This window comes from Scleropages formosus, chromosome 16 (assembly GCF_900964775.1).
Source record: "Scleropages formosus chromosome 16, fSclFor1.1, whole genome shotgun sequence".
Lineage (NCBI taxonomy): Eukaryota > Metazoa > Chordata > Actinopteri > Osteoglossiformes > Osteoglossidae > Scleropages > Scleropages formosus.
The window spans coordinates 985,341-1,007,746 of NC_041821.1; the positions used below are offsets into that span (position 1 = coordinate 985,341).

The 22,406-nt window shown below is 48.6% G+C and overlaps 3 protein-coding genes across 4 annotated transcripts; 1 reads left to right on the forward strand and 2 right to left on the reverse strand.

Moving 5' to 3' along the window:
• Positions 1–4,597, reverse strand: LOC108929988 (ladderlectin-like). Its single transcript, XM_018744957.1, has 10 exons — positions 4,574–4,597; positions 3,050–3,084; positions 2,763–2,828; positions 2,573–2,611; positions 1,945–1,992; positions 1,229–1,273; positions 971–1,059; positions 742–867; positions 446–545; positions 1–68 (listed from the first exon to the last, which is right to left on the reverse strand). Exons 3-10 carry the CDS (start codon positions 2,812–2,814, stop codon positions 1–3), a joined length of 567 nt encoding a protein of 188 aa, XP_018600473.1. The 5' UTR covers positions 2,815–2,828; positions 3,050–3,084; positions 4,574–4,597.
• Positions 4,598–7,160: 2,563 nt separating this feature from the next.
• On the reverse strand, positions 7,161–18,254 carry LOC108929976 (E3 ubiquitin-protein ligase DTX4-like). Of its 2 annotated transcripts, XM_029259008.1 has the most exons (9): positions 17,795–18,254; positions 16,480–16,692; positions 14,395–15,391; positions 11,411–11,472; positions 11,082–11,243; positions 10,820–10,881; positions 9,422–9,742; positions 9,251–9,340; positions 7,161–8,980 (listed from the first exon to the last, which is right to left on the reverse strand). In XM_029259008.1, exons 2-9 carry the CDS (start codon positions 16,685–16,687, stop codon positions 8,750–8,752), a joined length of 2,133 nt encoding a protein of 710 aa, XP_029114841.1. In that variant the 5' UTR covers positions 16,688–16,692; positions 17,795–18,254; the 3' UTR covers positions 7,161–8,749. The 2 variants fall into 2 exon arrangements, with proteins under 2 accessions (XP_029114841.1, XP_029114840.1); XM_029259007.1 differs by lacking the exon at positions 17,795–18,254 and having other exon boundaries at positions 16,480–16,705.
• On the forward strand, positions 17,419–21,317 carry LOC108929975 (CD48 antigen-like). Its single transcript, XM_018744940.2, is given in 5 exon segments — positions 17,419–17,463; positions 19,717–20,697; positions 20,780–20,869; positions 20,872–21,021; positions 21,186–21,317. Coding segments are annotated over 3 exon segments (648 nt in total). The 5' UTR covers positions 17,419–17,463; positions 19,717–20,288; the 3' UTR covers position 21,021; positions 21,186–21,317.
• The last annotated feature ends 1,089 nt before the right edge of the window (positions 21,318–22,406 follow it).

Consider the following 22,406-nt stretch of genomic DNA (forward strand, 5'->3'; position numbering starts at 1 on the left):
TTAGCAGTTCAGCTTTTTGACACAGATGAATGGGTACGCAAGAGTGCACTGATAGTTTGACCAGCCGCCTGCAAAAGAATTAAAAACACTAAGTCAGCAAGTCCCAAATAGACTAAATGCTTCAGTTAATAATAAAGAGATAATAAATAAGCATGTGCAATGAACTCTCATAAGACTACTTTATGTCAAAAGAGATATTCTTTCTGTTGTCATATTTAGAATATAAGCATATAAATTATACAATGAAAACCAAACGCACGTAAGCATTGTAGTAAAAATACGTTTCTGGGCTTAACTTACAAACACAATGGAGACCTTTTGTAACTTGTTTTGTTTGTAACTTCAGAGTAACTTTTAAAAAGGTGTGATGTGATCTGAAGCTTTAGTGGAAAGAGGTTCGCAGAACTGGGATCGTTTTTTGCTCAAACTCAGATGTGCAGCTTACCTTGGGATCTCAAGTACACACACGGGTAGCTGCTGGCAGAGTTGGTCGAGCCCCAGTTGTTGTAGTAGAATCGCGACTGATCGACCCACATCCACCGACCCTGGAAGTAACACACAACAGGTGACTTATCTCCAACGGCACCTTTCGGCACATTGCCTTTCACAGCTGGAAATGTCCACTGCCATAAAGGTTCTTATTTTTTTGGCAGCTCTTCAGCACTTCCCAAAATAAATGGTGTCCCATTTCTCCAGGTGCTGCTCATCTGAACTTCTAGAACCCAGCCAGGTGTGCTGTACCTGAAAGTAAAAGCCCCCGGTCCAGGTGATGCTGTGACCACTCATCTGCATCAGCGATTGAAGGAACTGGTTCTCGCTGGGGTTCTGGATGGAGACGAGGCTCGAACCCAGTCCCGCACAGTGATTCTGGGGAAGGAGAAGACTGTGTGTGTGGAGAACTGAACACTGTGGACAGAGCTCTGTGTGTGTGTGTGCGTGTGCGTGTGCGTGTGCGTGCATGCATGTTTACCTCAGCGTTAATCCATGTCTGGCTGTTGCTAACCAAGAAGTAGCAGTTGCTCCCATGGTTGAGCCACCCAGGGGGACAGTACATCCTCTCTGAGAGGAAGACGTATACAGTAGTAATTCATTCAAATGTTCATCCTCTTTTATTCTATTCCTCTTTATGTATCTCAACATTTCATGTAAAAGCAATTTTTTATTTGTTCTTTTATTATGATGGTGGGACCTCAGCTTTACTACATTTCTGCTCTCTTCCAGAACCAACCTGAGAGAAGGGCGGCTCCATTCGTTTCCAGACTCTCAGTTTTTACTGCAAAGAAGAGACAACAAGAAAGACGGGATCACACAAGATGAAAAACAGCTGGTCGGTAGGTTCTGTCGCTTTCGGTCACTCCCTGGGGTGGAACTACACCGTCTGGTTCTTCTCAACAAAGCTCAGTGACAGCAGACAGCTGTTTACTGAAGGGCAGTGGAAGGCCCAAAGGGTACAAAAGCAAAAGCACAAAGGTTTTCGGTTCTGGCTCCAATGTGGTGGAATGACCTCCCACTCCCACTCAGAACTGCTGAATCCCTGTCTACACTTGAGAAGGGTCTTAAAACTCATCTCTTTCAGACTCACTTATCCCATGATCTTGTAACTTTGTGTATTGTGTAAATGTTCACACTCTGTAACTTTGAGATCATAACTGTTGAATAATAGGTAAATTTTCACACAGCTACTCATGTGATGTAAATATTTAATTTTTAAAAATTAGGAATGTGATTAGGAATTGTCGATTATTTTGATAAACCTTTACGCAGCTACTATTGTGATCACGATATGAAATCAAGCGTCTATGTAATGAACACATTAAATTTCCTATGAGATGTACATCACTTTGGAGAAAAGTGTCTGATAAATGAATACATGTAAATGTAAATGTAAAGGCACAGCTCATTGACATTGAACTACTGTTCATTCAGGTGAACCCCTGTGCTGACCTGCGGCAGGGAGAGCCTCGATGCTCATGTCGATATCTTTTGTTTGATCTGAGGAAAGACAGAAATGTTGGGGATTATTATTATTACTATTATTATGAGCAGCAGCAGTAGCGAACAGATGAGAAATGGACCCTGCAATAGACCCGAGCTGCATTCCTCGTTCAATGGATTAAAACAATGTTAGTAAAAAGGTGGCAGAAAGAAAAGAGCCTTCAGCTGCATTAAAGACAGACACAAATGAGAGACAACAGAAGATGCTCTCTGCTGGGTGCAATTAAGTCCAGGTTTATGTAAAGCGAAGATGAGAGATCAGATGTCACGCTGATGAAGGCATCCTGCTAAAACGCACCCGTCCTGAAGAAATAAAAAATATGTCGGGAAGTTTTTGTGCAAAATGATAGATGCTGTGGAAACTTGACAGGAACAGGAAGTCCCCCCCTAAGGAGGGAAGCTCCAGAAGACAACGGAGAAGGACACGTGAGGACAGGGAACCGTGGTCTTGCTTTGACCTGCTCTCCTGGAGAAGCAGAGCTCCATCAAGGCTACCATGGGGGGCCACCTATTCACCCCCTGTATGCAATAAGTCGTAAGTGAGGCTGTTCTCCAGGGAGAAAAAGGGCATACTCACCAGGCACGGTTTTCTCGAGCACCACCTTGGCAACCTCTTCTGCGGTGAAACCAAAAAAAAGCGGCCGTGACCCACCAACAAAAGACATTTCACCTTTACCCTTCCATCGTAGCCTGTTACCCCAAACCCAGGACCCTGTTCATATTCTGTGGCTCTGAGTGCCCGGGGAGCGGTAAGATGAGTGGGTTACCTGCAGAGGCACTGAGGCTGAAGACGACCAGCAGCAGGACACAGAGCTTCATGGTGTCGTTGGTTCCTACAGAGGGATGAAATGGCAGAAAAAGTCACTATTGCCGGCAGTTACACTTAGTATGTGTTTTTACTCTGTGGTTGACTCGCTATCTTTTGCCGGCTCTTTTTGCATTAAACACCTGCACAGTCATCATGACCACAGAGATCCCTCCCCTCCCGCCGAACCTGGACACCATAAAATACCACACTTGACAAAGTGAGCTGAACGGAATGGAGTTCTGTTACCTGTTCTTTTCCGTTACGGACACAGCGGTTCAGTTCTGTTGATGGAAAGAGAACTTTTCTTAACACTTCAACTGCACAAAACACCTGGCAGACAAGTTCTGATTCATAAGCGCCCGTATTCATATACACCCATTACCCCTATAACAGAGTTAATGGGTTCTGTGAAATCACCGAGAGGCAGATTCCTGTTGAGAGGGGGTCAAACTACCATCATTTCTTCTGGGACAAAAAATGGTCCAAAGATGGAAAATATGCCTCCTAAAAATGTTTCAAAAGACTTTTTATAAAACACAGGCTGTTTTCACGCCTGACCGCAACAGAGATACATTTTATATTTGTTAAAAATCAAATAAATTTATTTGTAAAAAATATTACTGAACTTATGCTTTAATATAATTCATTCAGTGTAAGAATAATTTGTAGTGTAAGAATATTTGCATTAATAAACCTGTTTATATTATTTAAATAATCCTTTAATAGTTAAAAGTTTATAGTTTTTGCCCATACACACTCAAAATCCCACCTCCTGCTGTTTCACCCTCAGTCAAGTTACTTGCCCTGAATTGGTACAGTATTATCATATTCCCACAAGTATGGGATGCTGTATTCCCATGCTGTATAAATGGTAAATCAGTGCAAGTAGTAGTTTCACTTGTGATTTATATTTACCTAAATCAACGGCTATGACTGGCTGAGGCTGCCAGTAAGAAGTAGGAAACAGGTGTACAGAAGTGTAAACTGTCATTGGTTTCACAAGTGTGACCGTGTTAAAGAACTGGACTCACTGACTCCACTGAGGGACAAAACCTTTTGGGTTTGAGACCCCAAGCGTGTATCTCTGGCCCAAAAGCCTGATACAAGTGTCTGATACAAGCCCTTGTGCAGAATTTAAACACCTGCTGTGGAAGTGAAATGACGACATCGTACTGGATAATAAGGCTCTTGTATAAAAGTTTTATAGATTTCAAAAAGCTGCTAAAGTGGCTTTTTAAAGACTCTGTTGTATATTTTTCATTATAGGACCTTGTTATATATTTTTATTGACTGCAGCCTTGTTGCATATTCTTATTGATTGGGAGCCTGTTATATGAGCCACTTATATGTTTCTATTGACTGAAAGCCCGTTATATGACAGCTGACTGTATGCTCACACGCCGGATTCTCAGAAGAGCAGAAGTCATAAAAAGGAATGCTATCATTACTAATTATTTCACATCATGTAACACCACCATTTTTCGAATTCTACAGAGAAACAATATGATAAAGAGATGCACCTTACTGTACCAGAGGTGCTGTAAAAGATTGGGAAAGGTGTGCAGAACAGGGAGTCAGGGATACATAAGTAACACAACACCATCTGTTCGTACACAGTGCTGCATCCTCATGGCGCTTGGCGACAAACACACATAACGGACTGGTAACATTTAAAAAGAATAGAATCATCAGTAAATATAGTAAACGCAGTCACCACAGATGTTCTCCGAGGAGACAGGGTGATGATGACATGGATGCCGAAAGTCTTACCTGAGGCAGGTGAGTCTCTCCCAGGTGCAGTGAGTGCCAGTCCCCATGTACCTGTACGCCTTTTATACACAACTGAGGCACCAGGAAACGGCCGCGGCCTTCACAGGGCCAAGCCCCAGTGACTCCAGTGCAAAGTTCTATTACACCTTCTGCGTAACAGTGTAACGATTAACTTGTCATTATTACGGTAAATGCAAAAAAAAAAAAAGGACAACATAATGAGCAGTAAGGCATCATCAGTAACAAATACGGAAAAGTACATTCAGGTCAACTTAATAACTCGGTTCAGTTCCACCTTTGTGTGTGTGTGTTTGGCTCCAAAACCAGAAAGTAAGAGCTGTATGGAAATATAAGTAAAAACTAACACTTGTTCAGAACGTGAATGGGTAGGGCTGCTGTAAGTCAAGAATTGGGGACTGAATCAGCAAGACCCACTCAGTGAAGGATCTGCTTTGTAATCAACCACATCATTAGAACCATTACGATCCCACCTCCTGCTGTTGTGCTCTTGATCCAAGTACTAACCCTCAATTGATACAGTAAAAATGTACTGCTGTAGAAATGAGTAAATGTATGTAAGCAGTTAAGTAGAGTCCTCTCAAAGTCAGCTTTGTGGAAAGGCTCAGCTAAATGAGTATCAATAACAAATAGTAAATATGATCATTAAAATGACTGTCCAGTTGTCTGTTAAAGCTGTAATTCACTTATGTCCATATACTCCACTTTCCAGATGAAACTTACTCTATGTGTACTTTCACTTGTGTTTTCGAGGTTGTGCGGCTGTTGGTACATGTGTATGTCCTGTGTATCTTTTCTATACAAGTCTGTCAGTTCTCAGGTTCAGCCCCAGTATGGTGGAATGAGTCTCTTGTGTCTCTCAGAGCTGCTGAATCCTTCCAGCATTCAAGAAGGGTCTTGAACCCATCTCGTTGAGAGACACTTCTCTCCTGACAACTCCATACATGAGTCCAACACTATCTGCATGTGATTAGCTCTGTATTTTCTATTTGAATGTCACTTCTAAAGGAAGTGCTGGAGGGATGTAAACCAGCAATATGGTGGTGTCACACACACAAGTAGTGTGTCCTTAGTCCTATGTCTGTGCCTAAAGCTCAGCTTTGTTGGTGGACTTGGTTTATTATGAGCTGTGTATCACTTTGGAGAAAACAATAAATACAATGAATGTAATTAAAGAGAAGCTTGTTCTGGTGAGCGTTTGGTAAGTGAAGTAAATGGACTTGCGTCCAGTCCGGATCCACCGGGTTCCGAGATGCCGTGTGGCTCTGATGGAAGAACTTTTCTTTCTATATTCTGCCAACGACGAATTTTTATTAATGACTATTACTTTAGCGTTCATGGCAGCTTGAAATGATATCAGTGGGATAGTCCAGCAGTGAATGTCAAAAAATATATATGAAAAATAGCAATATAACAGAATGAAAAATATGATGAAATCAAGTCACTTAATTATGCAATGACAACATTTGTGGGACACAAGTCTCAAGCGCAGCGGTGCACAATAAACCCTAGTAAAGGGACTGATAAACAGGAAATTTTAATGTTCCAGCTTAGCAGTTGGAAAATGATGCATATTGAATCACACATTCAGTTGTTATGCATATTAACTCTTATCAATGCTAAGGGGTTGTAATGCAATAAACGTGTTCACACTGCGACCCGTCAGACTGCTGGCCTTCATCAGGAGGACAGACAAGCCAGGAAATGTGCTCACTGTGCTCTGCCGCAATCGCTGACAGTTCACTTGTAAGGTGTGCCGGATGCAACGGTTCCAAGAAGCCCAATTAAATACTTTATCAGCATCTCTCAGCTCACACTTTCTGGCACATTCTGCATACCCTCACACTGCAGACGCGGTTCCTCTTTCAAAGGAAATTTTGCAGAAAATAACTCGTGCTTCAATAGCTACATTTACACGTATTCACTGAGCCGATGAAACATCTGAGAATATACATTGTAGCTATTAGTAATAAGAACTATTAGTATTAGCCGTTAGCAATTGCAGTAATTGCTGCAGTGCCTGCATATTTTTTCTGTGCGTATATATCCCTCAATAAATAGATACAATACACCATGAACAGCATTTCACCAGAAAGTTAGTGTGCGAATCACTGTTGTGGGGTCACAAGGGGAAATATTCACAGCCCATGAACATACCCAGCATCAACCAAATGTATTCCTATTTCTGCTCTTATTACAAATAACACTTCCAGATTTTGTAATTAAAAAATTAAAGCAGATGAAGTCAGATCTGAGGGCAGAGTGAAGAAGTTGGATGTTTTAGTGTTAGTATTTCATAGAAGATGTATATTTCATTAAGGAAGGTGTCCTTCCACATTTTCTCCGGCTGCCCTTCTGTTATCTACCACGGAAAACTGTTCCCTGACCTGGGTTTCACCATTAATATTCTGTGCGATTGGGACAAATTTACTGACAGTAATTTGGACTCCAGCTCCGGTTTCAGGGAAACACTGTTTCCTTATTGACTTTTGAGCATTTAGAGTTAGGCAACAATGAGCGACGAGCACATGATCAGTGGAAATATGAAAAAGACTTTGGCAGTGATTTAGGAGGACACCTTGTGTGATGCTCCACTCGGTGACAGGTGGCTGTTTCTCACCATATCAGTGTGTTTTAAATAAATACAAACAAACAGCAGCATTTTCATTGGGTTCAGAACACAAGCTGTTCATATCCCGTTTATTCCTTACTGGTTAATTAATACGTCTGCATTTGCTTTTTTGAAACCTTCTCGCTTTGGCCCCTTTCGACCTTGAGGAAAGACTAAAGACACATACCGATCAGAGAATTACACACTACGTATTAAACGGACAACAAGTCCCAAAGAAGTAGTTCAACCAACAGAGGAGGTTATGGAACAGCACCCAGGATATCATCAGGACATGATCATTAAACGAGGTTGAAATCAAAACGGCAACTTCAACTCAAGAAAAGTATTGAGACATAAAATTGTTAGGAAAGTTACAGAACACACACACACACACACACACACACACACACACACACACACACACAGCTAACAGTAGACATTCATGTAGAGGTCATCCACATCCACTGACCCAACATGGAAAGTAGACAGGCAGGCCAAGGGGGCGGAAGACCAAGCCAAGGACCACGGTACGACCACACTGCGGTCTCGACTTGGGACCCGAAGAAAGACTAAAGTGTAAGAAAACAAAACCACCGCATCACCGGGACCCAGAGATGAAACCATGCGGTCATTACAGCTCAGCGTTACAAGCGTCCCAGCTGCAAAAATCCAAACTGCAGCCATTTTTATTTTACACCAAGACAGTAACTCACCTTAAAAACACAACACAAAGGGTGCTTTAACCACAAGTATGTTTTGTTTGTTCAAATTAAACATTTATAAACATGTCCAATCCCAGCTCTCATTTCTCGAGCCGGAGAAATTCTAAGGATCGGTGTCCCAGAGCTGTGAAACCCCGGACACAACAGTGCAGCGGACATCGCGGACAGTACTCCCCCCCCGCCGGCCCCCCACCAGCCGCGAGCCATCTCAGCCACTAGAAAGTCTTAAAAAGAACACAAATAAGATACATTCTATCGTGCAAAATGATAAATGGATTATATAGAGTAGAAAACTATCAAATATGCAGCATCACAATAAATTACAAAGCAGTTTTAAATTAATTAACTTCAGGTTTTATACTGAAAGTAACGGCGAAGGAAAGGAAAGTGCCACTAGATGGCGCTATACACACATTCAGTCGTGGGCTCAGGCTAAGTGTTGTTGATCTCAGTCACATTCTTTTTCCTCTGGCTCAGCTCTAAGATCCTAGACAGACAAGTTAACACTTGTTTTACTCTATATACCTGACTATTTCAGCCTATCTCCATGGTATTACAATTACTTCTCGAACCCCCGCCTGACCGGCGTCTCTCAACAGAGTGTTCTCAAGTGTTAATGATGGTGGCGTTGACATCCACCAAACCACCCATACCCCACTGGCACTGCAGGCACGGCATGTGACTGACGACGCAAATTTATTCTACTCTTACTGCCCACTACTTTCCTACAAATCCAAGCACAGTGGCCCTCAGGCTCCGCCCCTCTCCACATATACAGTTGGATGGGGTTCTTCGCTCTCCTGCAAGAGGGCGCTGCATCCTCCCTCAGTCCTGGTCAATACTGTCCTCCTCAGTGATGCCCTGCGCACGCAGCTCCTCCAGCACATTGTCCAGGTGTCCCGGGTCCGGGTAGCCGTGGCCTGTCAGGTTGGAACCAAACTCGGTCTTGTGGTGCACCTCATTCCAGATGACCGTGTCCGACTCGCCCGTAGTGCTCGACGTGCCCACGGAGAAGAGCAGCCTGCGGTCCCAGGCCACCAGCAGCAGCCGCAGCACCTGGGGGAGGTGGATCATTAGTGAGGACACGCCCACACAGAGGAGGTGCGTTACTGCAGCTTTACCTCCGAGAAGGACTGTCTGGATCGCCTAACTGCACTATCTACTGTGTATGTTAAAGGGGGGAAAAAGGTGCTGAGATTTTCAAGATGCTCTGCTTCAAACCTTTGAAGCCACAGAACACAGCGCCCCCTGCTGGTACGCAGTGTGTAAACAGGTGTAGAGGCGGCGGCTAACGGGGCCGGAGCGGACTGGACTGGCTCGGCTCACCTTGCGCCCCTTCTCGCTGTCTGGGAGGTAGCAGTGTCTGGGGAAGCCTCTCGCAGTGAAGGGTTTACCGGGGTTCGGGTGCTCGGGGCCCTGGGGAGTGGGAGTCAGCCATCACTACAGGGACACACAATGAGTACGTGTACGTGCACGCTCGAGTGCCCAGGGCAGTACCTGGATGCCGGGTGGGATGGTGTAGATGATGCGGATAGTGCGGCAGTCGGGGTGCCCGGGCAGCGAGTGCGGGATCACGTGGTACTCCATCTTGCCGGGTGGCTGGTTGCCCGTCTTCACACCGTAGATGGTCTTGCAGGTGGGGCATTGCAGGCTGCCATCGCGGTTGCCGTTGTTGTACATGGCGACCAGGCACTGTAAGTGGTACTGGTGACCGCACCGGCTCAGCCGGCCAACTGACTCCGCCCGCGCCACACCAGCCACGCCGGGGCCCTTGTACCCTGAGGGGCCCCCCAATGTCTCCATGCAGATGGTGCAGTCCTGGGGGAGGGGGAAATGGGGGGTTCTTAACCATGGCATTATCTCACTGCCCCTCGTGATAGAAACCATAGAATTACAAATTTAAACTCATTTTCTTCACTCTCCCTCCTCTAAAATATGTGTCTAAGTGACTGTGAGCCAACAGGGGGCAGTAAAGTGCAGCGAAACAGGAGAGGGCAGAGGAGCCGCCTTCATTCACCTCACTGACACAGTGTTTACAGCTCTTGTCTAGAGCTCCTGAGCGGAACAAACATTCATTGGACGAACCAGGCGACAAACTACATTTAACAGCAGTTTGTGCACACGGTGCGCTTGTTACTTTGTCACTTAAATTTAGTTTTCAATTTTTATGTAACAATTTTTTTTACCACATTAAAAATAATGTACATTTATTATAGCTACATTCAAACATTTAACAGAACTTAACCCGTAAGTAAATTACAGAGCATTGCAACGTGTCGGAGGGTCATTACTGCAGTTTCACTGCGGCTGCATGTCAGTTTACTTTGTTTTAATAGCTCCCCTGCGTGAACACCATTTCAAACGTGGCACAGACACCGAGCGCACTTGAAGGAACGCGTGTCTCTGCGCCCGTCCGCAACACACACACACACACACACACACACACACACACATTTTCTGAACTGCTTGTCCCATACGGGGTCGCGGGGAACCGGAGCCTAACCCGGCAACACTGGGCGTAAGGCCGGAGGGGGAGGGGACACACCCAGGATGGGACGCCAGTCCGTCGCAAGGCACCCCAAGCGGGACTCGAACCCCAGACCCACCGGACCGACCCACTGCGCCACCGCGCCCCCTTCCGTCCACAACACACTTCTGTTTACTCTGAGCGCAGTGTCACTTTGGAAAAACGCATCTTCGGGATGGATGAATCCCTCTCTCTCTCTCTCTCTCTCTCTCTCTCTCTCTCAACCATGTTACAGGTAGCATTACAGGTAATAATCACTGTGCAGTTACAAACACACGGAGTTACAAACACATTTCTCTGTTTGTGAACTGAAGAGCCACTATAACTTAGACACAAAAGATGAGCGATCACACACCGGCGGCTCTCACCTCCTCAGGTGGGCTGCGGACCTTCTGCAGGTACTTCTTCACCACCTCCTCCGGACTCTTACCTGTCGGCGGAGATAAGAGGGACAAACATCTGTCGTCAGCGGCCGCAAGAAGCAGCGAACACGCAATGACACCTGTTGGCAGATTACAAACGCAGTACAAGTCCATCAAGGACCCACTGGGCCACCTGGCAGTTGACCGACACCCCCTGTGACCCGGTCGCAGACTCGCCCCGAGAAGCAGGACACAGACACATGCTCACCTTTGCGGATCTGCTTCTTACTGATTTTGCGGCAGCAGTGTCCCAGACCTGGAATGGGTTTGATGTCGCTCTTGCTGACGGGCGGCGGGTGCAGCACCAGCTTGGGGGGGCGGGTCAGACAGACGGGGAGGCCTGCGGCGCTCATCAGAATGCCTGTAATACCTGGGGGTGCCAGCCGGGAGCAGCCATGAGGAACAGACTAAGACACAGACATGCACGTTATCTCGCGCGCGCGCGCGCACGCACGTTCACCAATACCTCAGCACAGCGTCACCTGTCGTTCAGTGGGAGAACTGCCAGGGGTCACCATGTCTGGACTCATCTCTTACCTGCCAGGGCTGGATGGACCGGGCTTGAGCCATTCAGGTTCTTCACAGGGACAGTGGGGACTCTGCAAGACAGCAGATGCGTGCACGCACACAGTTACACACAGCGCTGAGTCACGACTCGTGCAGCAGATGTAATCCTCCACTAGTCACGCAGTCGGGTCACACAGCCTTCAGCCAACTGCCAGACACAACACAGGAAACACGCGCACCACCATGACCACAGAACCACATCATCACTACTGACATAGATTCATCTCCACCAAGGTGATGATTGAGGGAGTAAGAAAGGGCTCCGTGGTGAAACCCGAATGAGGAACGGACCACAATGCACTGCTCCACCCTCACGCAGAATAGCCCGTTTTCATCACAACCACACCTGGCAAACCCCCCTGCTCGACCCTTTCACATTAACAAGGCTGGATCATTTTTACAGTGATCAGTTTGAGGGCTCTGCTGTAGGAAGTGGGATTCAAACTTGTGTCCATGAAGGACAAGCCAGTATCTCTTACCTATACGCCACCTGCTGCCCCCAAATTACTTGTAATATACAAAACTATGAGAAAGAACGGCAGCCCCAGCCACGAATACTCACTCGAGTGCCTTGAGGATGGTCATCGTTCGGGCACCACAGTAAAACTGAAAGACGATGGAATGTTCCGGAGTTGATGTGTCTGTTCTGATGTGTCCCTCTCTCTGCTGGCACCGCGAGCTTTGCTTTTATAGCGCTAATCCACTGGGTGCCATCTGCCCACTGAGCCATAAGGCCAATGCCCACACCTGGCCTAGATTACCTGTACGTCACAGACACACATGTGCACGCTCTCTCTCTCTCTCTCTCTCTCTCTCTCTCTCTCTCTCACACAGACACACACACAGGTGGCCCTTCTAATCTCTACTAATTCAAAATAAATAAAACTGCAGTTTCTCTCTCAGTTGAAAACTTTTCTTTTTTTATTTTTATAATTTAATTGCTGAGGTGGAAAAACTCATTTTTACCCAGTTTTTACCTGGGTCGAGTGTGTGTAGATCATGTGTTCCTCACCATCAGGGCAATATTACAGGCCACTTTACAGATATGTATAGCACCCCCTGTCTGCAGTTCAGTGGGTTCTCTCTGTGTTCCCTGAAGTACCTAGGAGGAGGAGCACTTTAGGGGCTACACTGTGACCACCTCCTCCCCTAAGCAAGGAATGCGCCAGGTGGGTGTGTGTGTGCGCGTGTGTGTGCGTGTGTGCGCGCGCGTGGGCGCAATATGGGGTGTGCAGACTATTAGCAGTCAGTCACATTTGATCCCAGCTAATCAGCCTGTATTAACACAGCGCCCATCTGTTCAGCTAACACACACACACAGACACACACACGGATAGCTTTTGCAAACATTACTTTATGATTTTTATGACATCAGTGCCCCCCAGGACTCTGTTTACAGGTAATAATGGGAGGGGGGCTTTACCCCTGAGTGCCAAGACAAGGAGACCCCTGGAGACGAGAGGATCTCTGGATTGAGCTTTGGGGGAGGGGAGGGGTGCACTAGTGGACAGGGTTTGCATTTAGGAGGGGCAGCAGATGATGTGACCTGCAGGACATCAGGCGAACCAGCTGCACCGCCATATGGCTGTGACGTGAAGTCGAAGATCAGAGGGGACAGACACACACACACACACACACACACACACACACACACACACACACACACACACACACACACACACACACCCCTGCTCAGGCTGTTTGGGATGAGGGGGTCATTCACAGAAGTCTACTGGCATATCCATGGGTACTGATGGGATTCCGAGACCTACCTCTCATTTTCATTTTACTTCACTGGGGCTCCCTGTCAAATGCGGACAGTTGCCAGTGGACTTGATTAAGGTTAAAAGTGATCGCAGTGACCAAAGCGTGACAGTGGGCCAGCAATCCAGCAGGGGGCGCTCAGGAGCAGCAGCACATGGACGGGAGCCACATGGCGTGAGGGGGATATCTGTGGACACAGGCTGCCCCCTAGTGGAAGACAGTGGGTACTGCATAATGGCCTGGCACTATTTCCCCGGTCCCCCGTCACCCCACTGCTCCTTAACTTAACGTAGGGAATGCGCGCGCACGCACACACACAGAAAAGGCTCTGCTGCTTTCACTGGACACACTGTTTGCAAGTCATGCCCTTTGAGGACTTTACCCTGTCCTTTGAACCCAGCTATACTGTGCCCCTCCTCCACTCTCCCCTTGTTTCCCAGAAGCACCACGGGAGCTCAGCGGGGGGGCAATGTGCTGTTAACATGGACCACGCTGCATTGGAGCAACAAAGTTGCTATGGAGACAAGGTCTACACAAACAATGAACCCTGAGAGCCCCCAGAAAGCAGGCCTGGGAAAGAGATGTGGCGAAGGGCCCAGGGAGAGGGGGGGGGGAAGGCCCCACCAACAGCACTGTTTGTTAGTCCCTTCCCCCCCCATACCATATCGCTGCTCCGCTCTGCTACTTGCTGTCGCCCCCATGTGACGGAGGTTCTCACTCATGTCCTCCACAACAGCAGCTACCCCCACCTTCAACAGTTCACTCGAGTGTTAGAGAGCTGTGGGGGGGGTTGTGGACCCTCAGCAGAGGGGAGCTTCACCGTAGGAACAAGAGCTGCCTGCGTTAAGGTCCAGTTCGCTGCTCAGTGGCCCACCCACATCATGTGAAGAGGGCATTCCGAAGCACCCACAGGACTGTTTGTTCCCCGCAAACTATGTGACACATCAAAGTATGGAACAAAAATCATGTTTTACATATATATTCCACATGTACACATGTTTTACGTATGTTCGTATATCGTTTTAAGAGATCGCCGGTAACAAGCTTCACTGTTCTGTCACTGCAGTAACACCACATCAATGTGACAAAGTCAACATCACAGTGGCAACAACCTCATCACCATGGCAACTGCAGCCTCCACACAGGAACAACCTTGTTGCTATGACGACAGCGGCGGCGAAACCACTCACCCGGAGGCGATGAGGGCGCGGGACTGTGCCATGGCGATGCGCTGCAGAGCAGGACGGCTGAGCCCTGCCAAGCTGGCACGTGATGGCAGGGGGGGCGCGCAGGCAGCGGCCGAGCCTGGGGGACGAGGGGCGGGGCCAGGAGCAGCCGGCGACGAGGACAAATTGGGCATGGTCGCCGAGGACTCGAGGGCAGTCGTGGGTGCCACTGGGGCTGAGGCGGTGGCGGAGAAGGAGGAGGAGCCAGACATGGGCGGGACAGAGGTGCTGGGCGGTTGGTGCTGGTGGGATGGCGGCAGAGGGGGTGGTGGCAATGGGGGCAATGGGGGCGGGGCACGGGCTGAGGCCCCGCCCAGCAGCGAAAGGGAGTGGCCAAAGGCAGTGGGGACCTTGTGTTGCGATAGGGAGTGAGAAGCAGACAACGGGTGCGGTAATGTGTGCGAATAGGAGCCAGATGTGGCCACTGTCACAGCACGGCCCCCAGGGGCTCCTTTGGGGCTTGGAGGCTTCATATGCGGGGGCCTACGGCCCAGCGTGTGCGCCATGGCACCGGTCTTCACGCTCAGGACCAGCATGCATTGCGGGCACGTGCAGGGCTGGCCCAGGGCACTCAGGGAAGGTACGGACAGCGTCCCACCGGGGTACGCCCCCACGCCGCTCCCGCCGATTCCCACGGACCCAAGGGGTCCCGCCGCCCAGGCCTTGGGCAGCGTCCCTGCCACCAGCGGGTATGCCAGGTCCAAGCGCCTCTGGATGCGGCGGCGCCGCTGTGTCTGCCTGTTGATCTGTGTCATGGTCTGGAAGTCGATGAGGTAGCAGAAGCCGAGCGGTGCCAAGTCGAGCCACGGCTGCTGGCGGTCACGTGCTGCCTGGATGGCCACGCCCACCTCCGAGTCATAGGGTGTCCAGGAGCCGGCATCGTTCTCCCACTCCCACACCCAGCCCCGGCCCGGCGCTGACGTCGCCTCATAATAACTGCGACGCACGGGACGCAGGGTTCCTGTGGGAAGCGACACAGAGACAGCCCTCAGTCAGGAGTCTTTCACTGGACAAATACAGATGAAGAGTGACGACTGACAGAGTGCAGTGTTAAGTGCAAACGTGAGAAAACCTGACAACAGAGAACTGAGAACAAACATTTCTTTGTGGGGGGTCATCCAGGGACAAGGGTATGTCAAGGGAAACAGTCCCTGGGACAAGGCCTCTGACGTTTACCTGCAATGTACAGGGAAGAAGTGGCCCGTGTGTGGGTATGTGTACAGCTGCACTGGGGACAGCCCATCTGAGGACAGTCTCCTGGACAATAGAGGACAAGCTCCCGGAAGAGCTCATCAAGGGGTTACAGTCAGCATTTCACCCAGTTGGGGGGGGGCGGACATCACCCATTACCCGTGTGCTCTTCACTTCACACCCACATCCGTACCCATCTGAGTCTGAATCAGTGTCCCACATTGTGGGGGGGGATTACAATGGCATCTCAGATGGGGAAGGGCAGTGCAGTCTTTAATATTCCAACAAACCTTTTATTCCCAGCGAGTTCTTCTTTTACCCATTTATAGAGCTGTGTAACTTTTACTGTATCAGTTCATGGTACGTACCTTGATCAAGGATACTAGAGCAGGGGGTGGGATTCAAACTCGATCCAAGGAACTCATTCTGACTATGACTAATAAACAAGTAAGAGGCTCAGCTTAATGCTGGGCTCCTCTGACCCCGTTTCCGTGGAGCTCCGTCACATGACGGTCACACTGAGGGACAACAGGGGAGTTTGTGAGAAGAGCCCCACCCCCCAGGACACCCCCACCCCGACTGTTTTGCAGAAACGGCCTGATTCTGTTAGCATGATGGAGAGCATTTCAGCTATGTGTGTGTCTGTGGGGGGGGTGTTATCTGGTAATAGTTCACATAAATTTTATTGGCTCAGGACAGACAGCTACTCAGTGAAGAAGAAAACGTGGTAAGTAGTTGCATGCCTCCACAACCACTTGTCGCACACAACAAGTGAAGGCCTGATGGCCACCAGGTCTCGAAGCAACACCCTGCCCCCACCCCTCCCCATGATGGTGACCCTCCCTCCCCCCATCTCACCTGTGTCCTGACGGAACTGATGCATGGAGTGCAGGTCAATGATGTATGGCGAGAGGCGGCTGTCCACCTGTCCGAGGACAATGCTGCCCCCGCGGGGGTCACTGCGAATCGCCGCCTCGATATGGTGCGACACGGCAGCGCTGTAGGGTCTCCAGCGGCCGTGCTCGTTGAGCCACTCCCACACGATGACGGCGGATGCCTGCAACATCGCCGCTGTGACACACAAAAAGTTAGCGACTTGGAGAGAAGCGGTGCGTGTCGTCACATGGCCTTTCGACACAATTGCTCACACAGTCCGATTACCCTGCTATTTAGCTATATAAACAAAGAGAAATTGCAATAACATTGTCATATTTTGGGCATCCAGGCATAACGATAACACGACGGAGACGCTGGACTACACCCTAGACCGCTTACAATAACACACAACTCGTTTAACTGGTTTGGCTAAGTAACGGCAGGTGTAAATTGGAGTAAACAGCAGAAGGTTGTAGGGCAGGAGAGCAGTGGGCCGTGCGCCGTTCACCTCTTCGTGTCACTGGAAGCATTAAACATCAGTGGAAACAACTGGATTCAAACACTGCTGGAATCATCAATCACCACCGGAAACATCAAACACCACTAAATTTGCCACATTACACAGTAGATACATGATCAATCACCACTGGAAACATACACCGATACACAGCGGTGGGAACAAGAAGAAGGACTGTAAAGATTAAAAGACACCGGTAACCCTGCTGGTAACACAGTGAGTAACACACTAAGTGTGTCTCCTCACCCGACTGCTTCATTTTCACCAATCACTCTGTTTTTACCATGTTAGACGAGAAAACATCACATCTGAGGCCTACAGCCAGTTCGCATCACGCTGCAACAGAACACGATTACATCAACAGTGTGTGTGTGTGTGTGTGTGTGTGTGTTCGTTTCGGCGGGGGGGAACTGAACTGAAGTGCAGATCGTCATCATCGTGTCACTCAAGTAAGTGAAAGACTAAGAGACAATAGTCTAGAGACACAAGAAGAAGATGCGAAATCATCAGTGGCCACACGACACGGCGCTACCTGTGTGCTGCACGTACGGTAATTGTGGAAAAAGCGTGTCTGTGTCTCACACGTCCAGCATCTCCATGAACAAAAGCCCATCCGTCGGTTCCGTCTCAACACCCGGTTTTTACCGCAGGAAAACGGTGGAAACCCGCTCCGCTCCGCTCGCGCTGTATTATATACCGCGGTAAAACGCGGTACGCAGAACAGCAGCAGCAGCCTGGGTGTGTTACCGTGTTATGCCCTAGAGAGAGTGTGTAATTCACCAGTTGCTGCGGGTCTCCGCTCACTCAGTCGCCGCTCCTGCGCGTCTCCATGACTCCGCGGCGTCGCACAATGATCTGCGCTTTAGTGGACAAACGTCCCTTTTTCTGTCCCTTTCGCTCCATTTGCATTTCTGTCCCGCAGAACCGCTGTAGCGTCGCCTCCTCGCCTCGGCGCTCCTCCGACATACCGGCCTGCGGGTGGGCGTGTCCGTGGGAGCGGGGTCCGCCGCCGCCGCCGCCGCCCCCCCGCGGGGCCCCCCGCACCGTCGTTGGGCGGCGCTGGGAGCGCCCCCGTGTGGCCCCCCGTGTGGCCGCCCGTGACGCCTTTGCGCCTCTTCCGCGCTCATCGAAATGTATTTGTGTCTCTTTTTATTGCCGACGCGACTTGACGATGATTCCGCACATTCTATTAAGACGCTGTTCTGTCTGTGTGTGTGTGTGTGTGTGTGTGTGTGTGTGTGTGTGTGTGTGTGTGTGTGCTGTACACTGTGGCTCTGTGCGGTTTCCTAATAACCTCTCCTTCGTGCATTCATTCATTCATGAATTCATTCATTCATTCACGGAACCCCCGGCGGGTCTCAGAGTGAATCTACGTATACTGTACATGTCAAGCAGCACTCGGAGCGTTTAACCATCATGGTCCCTGTTGGCTGCTCCCGCGATGGATTTTTAGTGCTCTTTAGTGCCTCCTGCTGGTCTCTCTGGGCAGCGCCGCTCTCGTCCGAGCGCCTTCCACACGATGGATTCATTCATTCATTCATTCATTCATTCATTCAGTGAGTGCACGTTTTGCTCCAAAGCAACTTTCAGTGTTAGGTCACCAACTGTTAGTTACCCATTTATACAGCTGGGTAATTTGTTTCCCTTTTTTAGCTGGAGCTATTTCAGGGTAAGTACCTTGCTCAGGGGTACTACAGCTAGAAGGGGGATTTGAACCCGCAACCTTCAGTTTCCAAAGGCACCAGTTCTAATTACTACACTACTACCCACCCTAGCGCAGTGTTGCTCAACATACATTATACTTTGTCCCAGCTGGAAACTGGACAGGGCTACGGCAATTGACACATTAGAGCAAACTTGTCGCTCGACTTCGAAAAATAAGTGGCACCAGAAGTTGCTTCATAACTCAGAATCCTAATTCCCCTAACATCAAATAAAGATAAAACAAACTGAAAATTTCCTATAAGATTTTATTTATTCTGTCACAAAGCGTAGGGTCTGGGTCCTGCTCTCTGGTGGGTCTGGGGTTCGAGTCCCACTTGGGGTGCCTTGCAGTGGAGTGGTGTCCCCTCCTGGGTGTGTCCCCTCCCCCTCCAGCCCTTCGCTCTGTGTTGCCGGGCTAGGCTCCGGCTCCCCGTGATCGCCTATAGGACAAGCGGTTCAGGCAGTGTGAGTTTATATGGGAGGTTCATGTTTTCTTTCGAAACTTGACAATGGGTATGAAAATGAGTTTTGTTTACATATTTATAATTGAAATATCCATAAGTTTATGTTATGGCTTGTTTTGTGGTGTGTAATGCTTTTCACTGAGGTTTTTAAAATTATTTAGAGTGTTTTAATATTGGTGCGGTGGCGCAGTGGGTTGGACTGGGTCCTGCTCTCTGGTGGGTCTGGGGTTCGAGTCCCGCTTAGGATGCCTTGCGGCGGACTGGCGTCCCGTCCTGGGTGTGTCCCCTCCCCTTGCGCCCTGTGTTACTGGGTAGGCTCCGTGTGTGTTTTTTAATATTTTTATTGAATTTTCATTACGTTTGGAGAAAAATACCGATTCGATGATACTTGTTGCCTTAAAATAATTCCCCCAAGTGAGAAAAAGAAAAGAAAAAGCTAATAAATAAAAGGATTTGCTGCTATAATCTGGTAAATAAGTGCAATTTTTGGATTTTTGATTGGAACATTTTATTTTGCTTTTTTGCCGAGGTCAGCAGTTTGTGAACAGACCTGAGGCGCACAGGGAGAGCAGCGTCTGCGCAGCATCACCTCTCCTTTTCAGTCATGGGTGTGAAGAGGCAGGACAACTTGCCACCTGAAGGCCTGTCTGTGTGTGTTTCTGTGTGTGTTGTGGGGGAGGGGTGACACAGGGGAGAGCCGTATATCTGTCTCTGTGAAAGTACAGTGACAGAGTTCTCTGGGTTTGATGGAACGTCTCTTCCCTCTGCTCCTGCTCTCCTCCCTCCTCCCAGGTAAGGTTCTCAGCTGGAGGTGAGAAGAACCCCTGGACTGAACCCTGGTCCTGGGTCCACCACATCTGCTTCTTTCAACTTAATCCACAGATGAGCTGTGTGTCGAAAGGGTTTACCATCCAACTGTGGTATAAATACGGTGTCCAAAAGTTGTGGACCTTCATGGAAACTGCAGGGGTTTTTATACGGAGCCTCTTGATGAACTCAGTCGCTGAAACTGAGTGCTTCTACAGCAGCTCAGCATGTCCAAAGCGCCAGGAAGAAGGACGTGTTTGTGAAAAGTGAAGCCAAAGCCCTTTCTCCCTGTGGAAACCATGTTTGGGGTCGTGACCGTAGCGGTTATGAACAAGGTGAAGAGCAGTCTCGTGGTTCTCTTCCTGTCCATTGCAGACCTTCTCCACGGCCTCGCGCTTGTAGAAAGAAGGCAGCTGACAGCAATGAAGGGCAGGTCCATCACCCTCGAGGCCGGCACCGCAGAGCTGCGGAGGGACTCGCACGTGGTCTGGTTGTTCGGCTCGCCAGAACCCACCACGGTGATGGCCGCGCTCTTCGACGGACGGAGCTCCACGGACTACAGCGACAGGTTTGGGGACAGACTGCAGCTCGACACCAGGACAGTGTCCCTCACGCTGAGCAACCTGTCCACCGGCGACACCGGGATTTACCAGCTGAAGCTGCTGAAGGGAGACCTTCCTGTGGCAACGTTCACCTTGTCTGTGTACGGTGAGTACTGTTCTCCAGCAAACCTTTTTATTTCCAAGAACATGAAGATGGAAGAAGTTGAGATGCTCCGTTTCTTCTCCAGACCATGTGTCCAAACCTCAGATGATATCACTGTGGAGCAATGACACCTGCAGGGTACTGTGTTCAGTGGAGAACGACAGAGATGTGACCCTGTCCTGAACCAGACCAGCAGTCCTCATCTCAACACCACCCTCTCTCTCCCTCTGGACATAGAGGAGCAGGACAGTGACACCTACAGCTGTGTGTCCTCCAACCCAGTGAGCACACAGAGCGAGAGGCTGGACACTGAGACGCTCTGCTAAGGTAAGAAATACACTTTGCACATCTTCAGTCACATACAAAGTTTGTAGTAAAAGTTTGAAGAATCTTAAAAACGTCACTGAAGGAGCACAAGGTGTGCAGATGATACGCTCACCGAAGAGCAAACTGCCGACTGTGACACCCCGCCCCCCCCAATCTGCCCGCAGCACACAGCACCCCATCAACCCCCCCTCTGGAAAAGTGGGTGTTCCCCTCTCTCTGCAGCTTCCTGCTCAGCCTCCTGCTTGCGGGGGTTTACGGGAAACGACACGAGACGCGACGAAAAGCCACAACAGCATGTGCAGGCAAGTGTGAGCTGTATGTGCAAGAGGTGTGAACGTACACCACGAGGGCCAGCACCTGATGGGTCACGTGTGTTTTCTGTAACAGAGTGCAGTTCTGCGAAGGCCAACCCCGCAGTGCACTGGATGCTGGGGGACAAACCAGTCAAGAGCCATGGTTGAACTGACGTCAGAGGTCTTCATGTGGGGGTCTCGCTTCTGTCTGCCTTCAACACACTGTCCAGCACTGCCCTTTTTTTTTTTTTTTTTTTTTTAAATCTTGGAAAAAAATAAATAAAAATCCCTATGGACATTTGAGACCAAATGGATTTTTTTTTTATTAGAGGTGACACTGCATTTCTAATGTCTGGATTGTTTCATTGCTCCAACCCATTTAAAGAGCTTTTAATAACTGCACAGGGTCATGTGTAAGTGCACTCTCGTTCTGTGACAGGTGCATTGCTGTGGAGAAAAGCGTCTACTAAACGAATAAACATAAATGTACGAAGGACTAAAGGAGAGTGCATCTACTCAACTCGATGCTGTTGAAACCACACCACTGAGCTGTTTTCGTTTCCTCCCCTTTCCACATCACCACCAACCCTGGAGCTGCAAACTAAGGCCCACGCAAAGGGGAAAAGTATGTTTAATAACAGAAAAATAACTCATTGCCTTCGAGGAGCTCTAAACGACCAGCAGCTCAGTTCAGAACACCTTTCACAGTTTATATCCAAAACTTTTTAAAAGTTTGACAGCATTTTCATATATTTGTAACAGTTATTTTTTGTAATTAACATTCTGAATTACGAGCAGTGAAAAAGTTCCCTTTATTTACATTAGCAAAAAAAGACATTTTGGGCACAATATTCTACGTTAATCAGGATTTCACATCATTTGCCAAATGGTTGTTTTTCATTGACAGTATTGCATTATTTACCCTAATAAAACATCTGGAAGTGTAGTGCAGAGGCCAATGTTTCTCACAAAACAGAGTTTAAAGTATTTCACATTTCAGAAGAGGATTTTTTTTCCCTGTCTGGATTGATTGGGGCCTTAGCGTGGCGGAAGGGCTTGCATAATCTAGGGACCTCCAGAGCAATGTTGTCG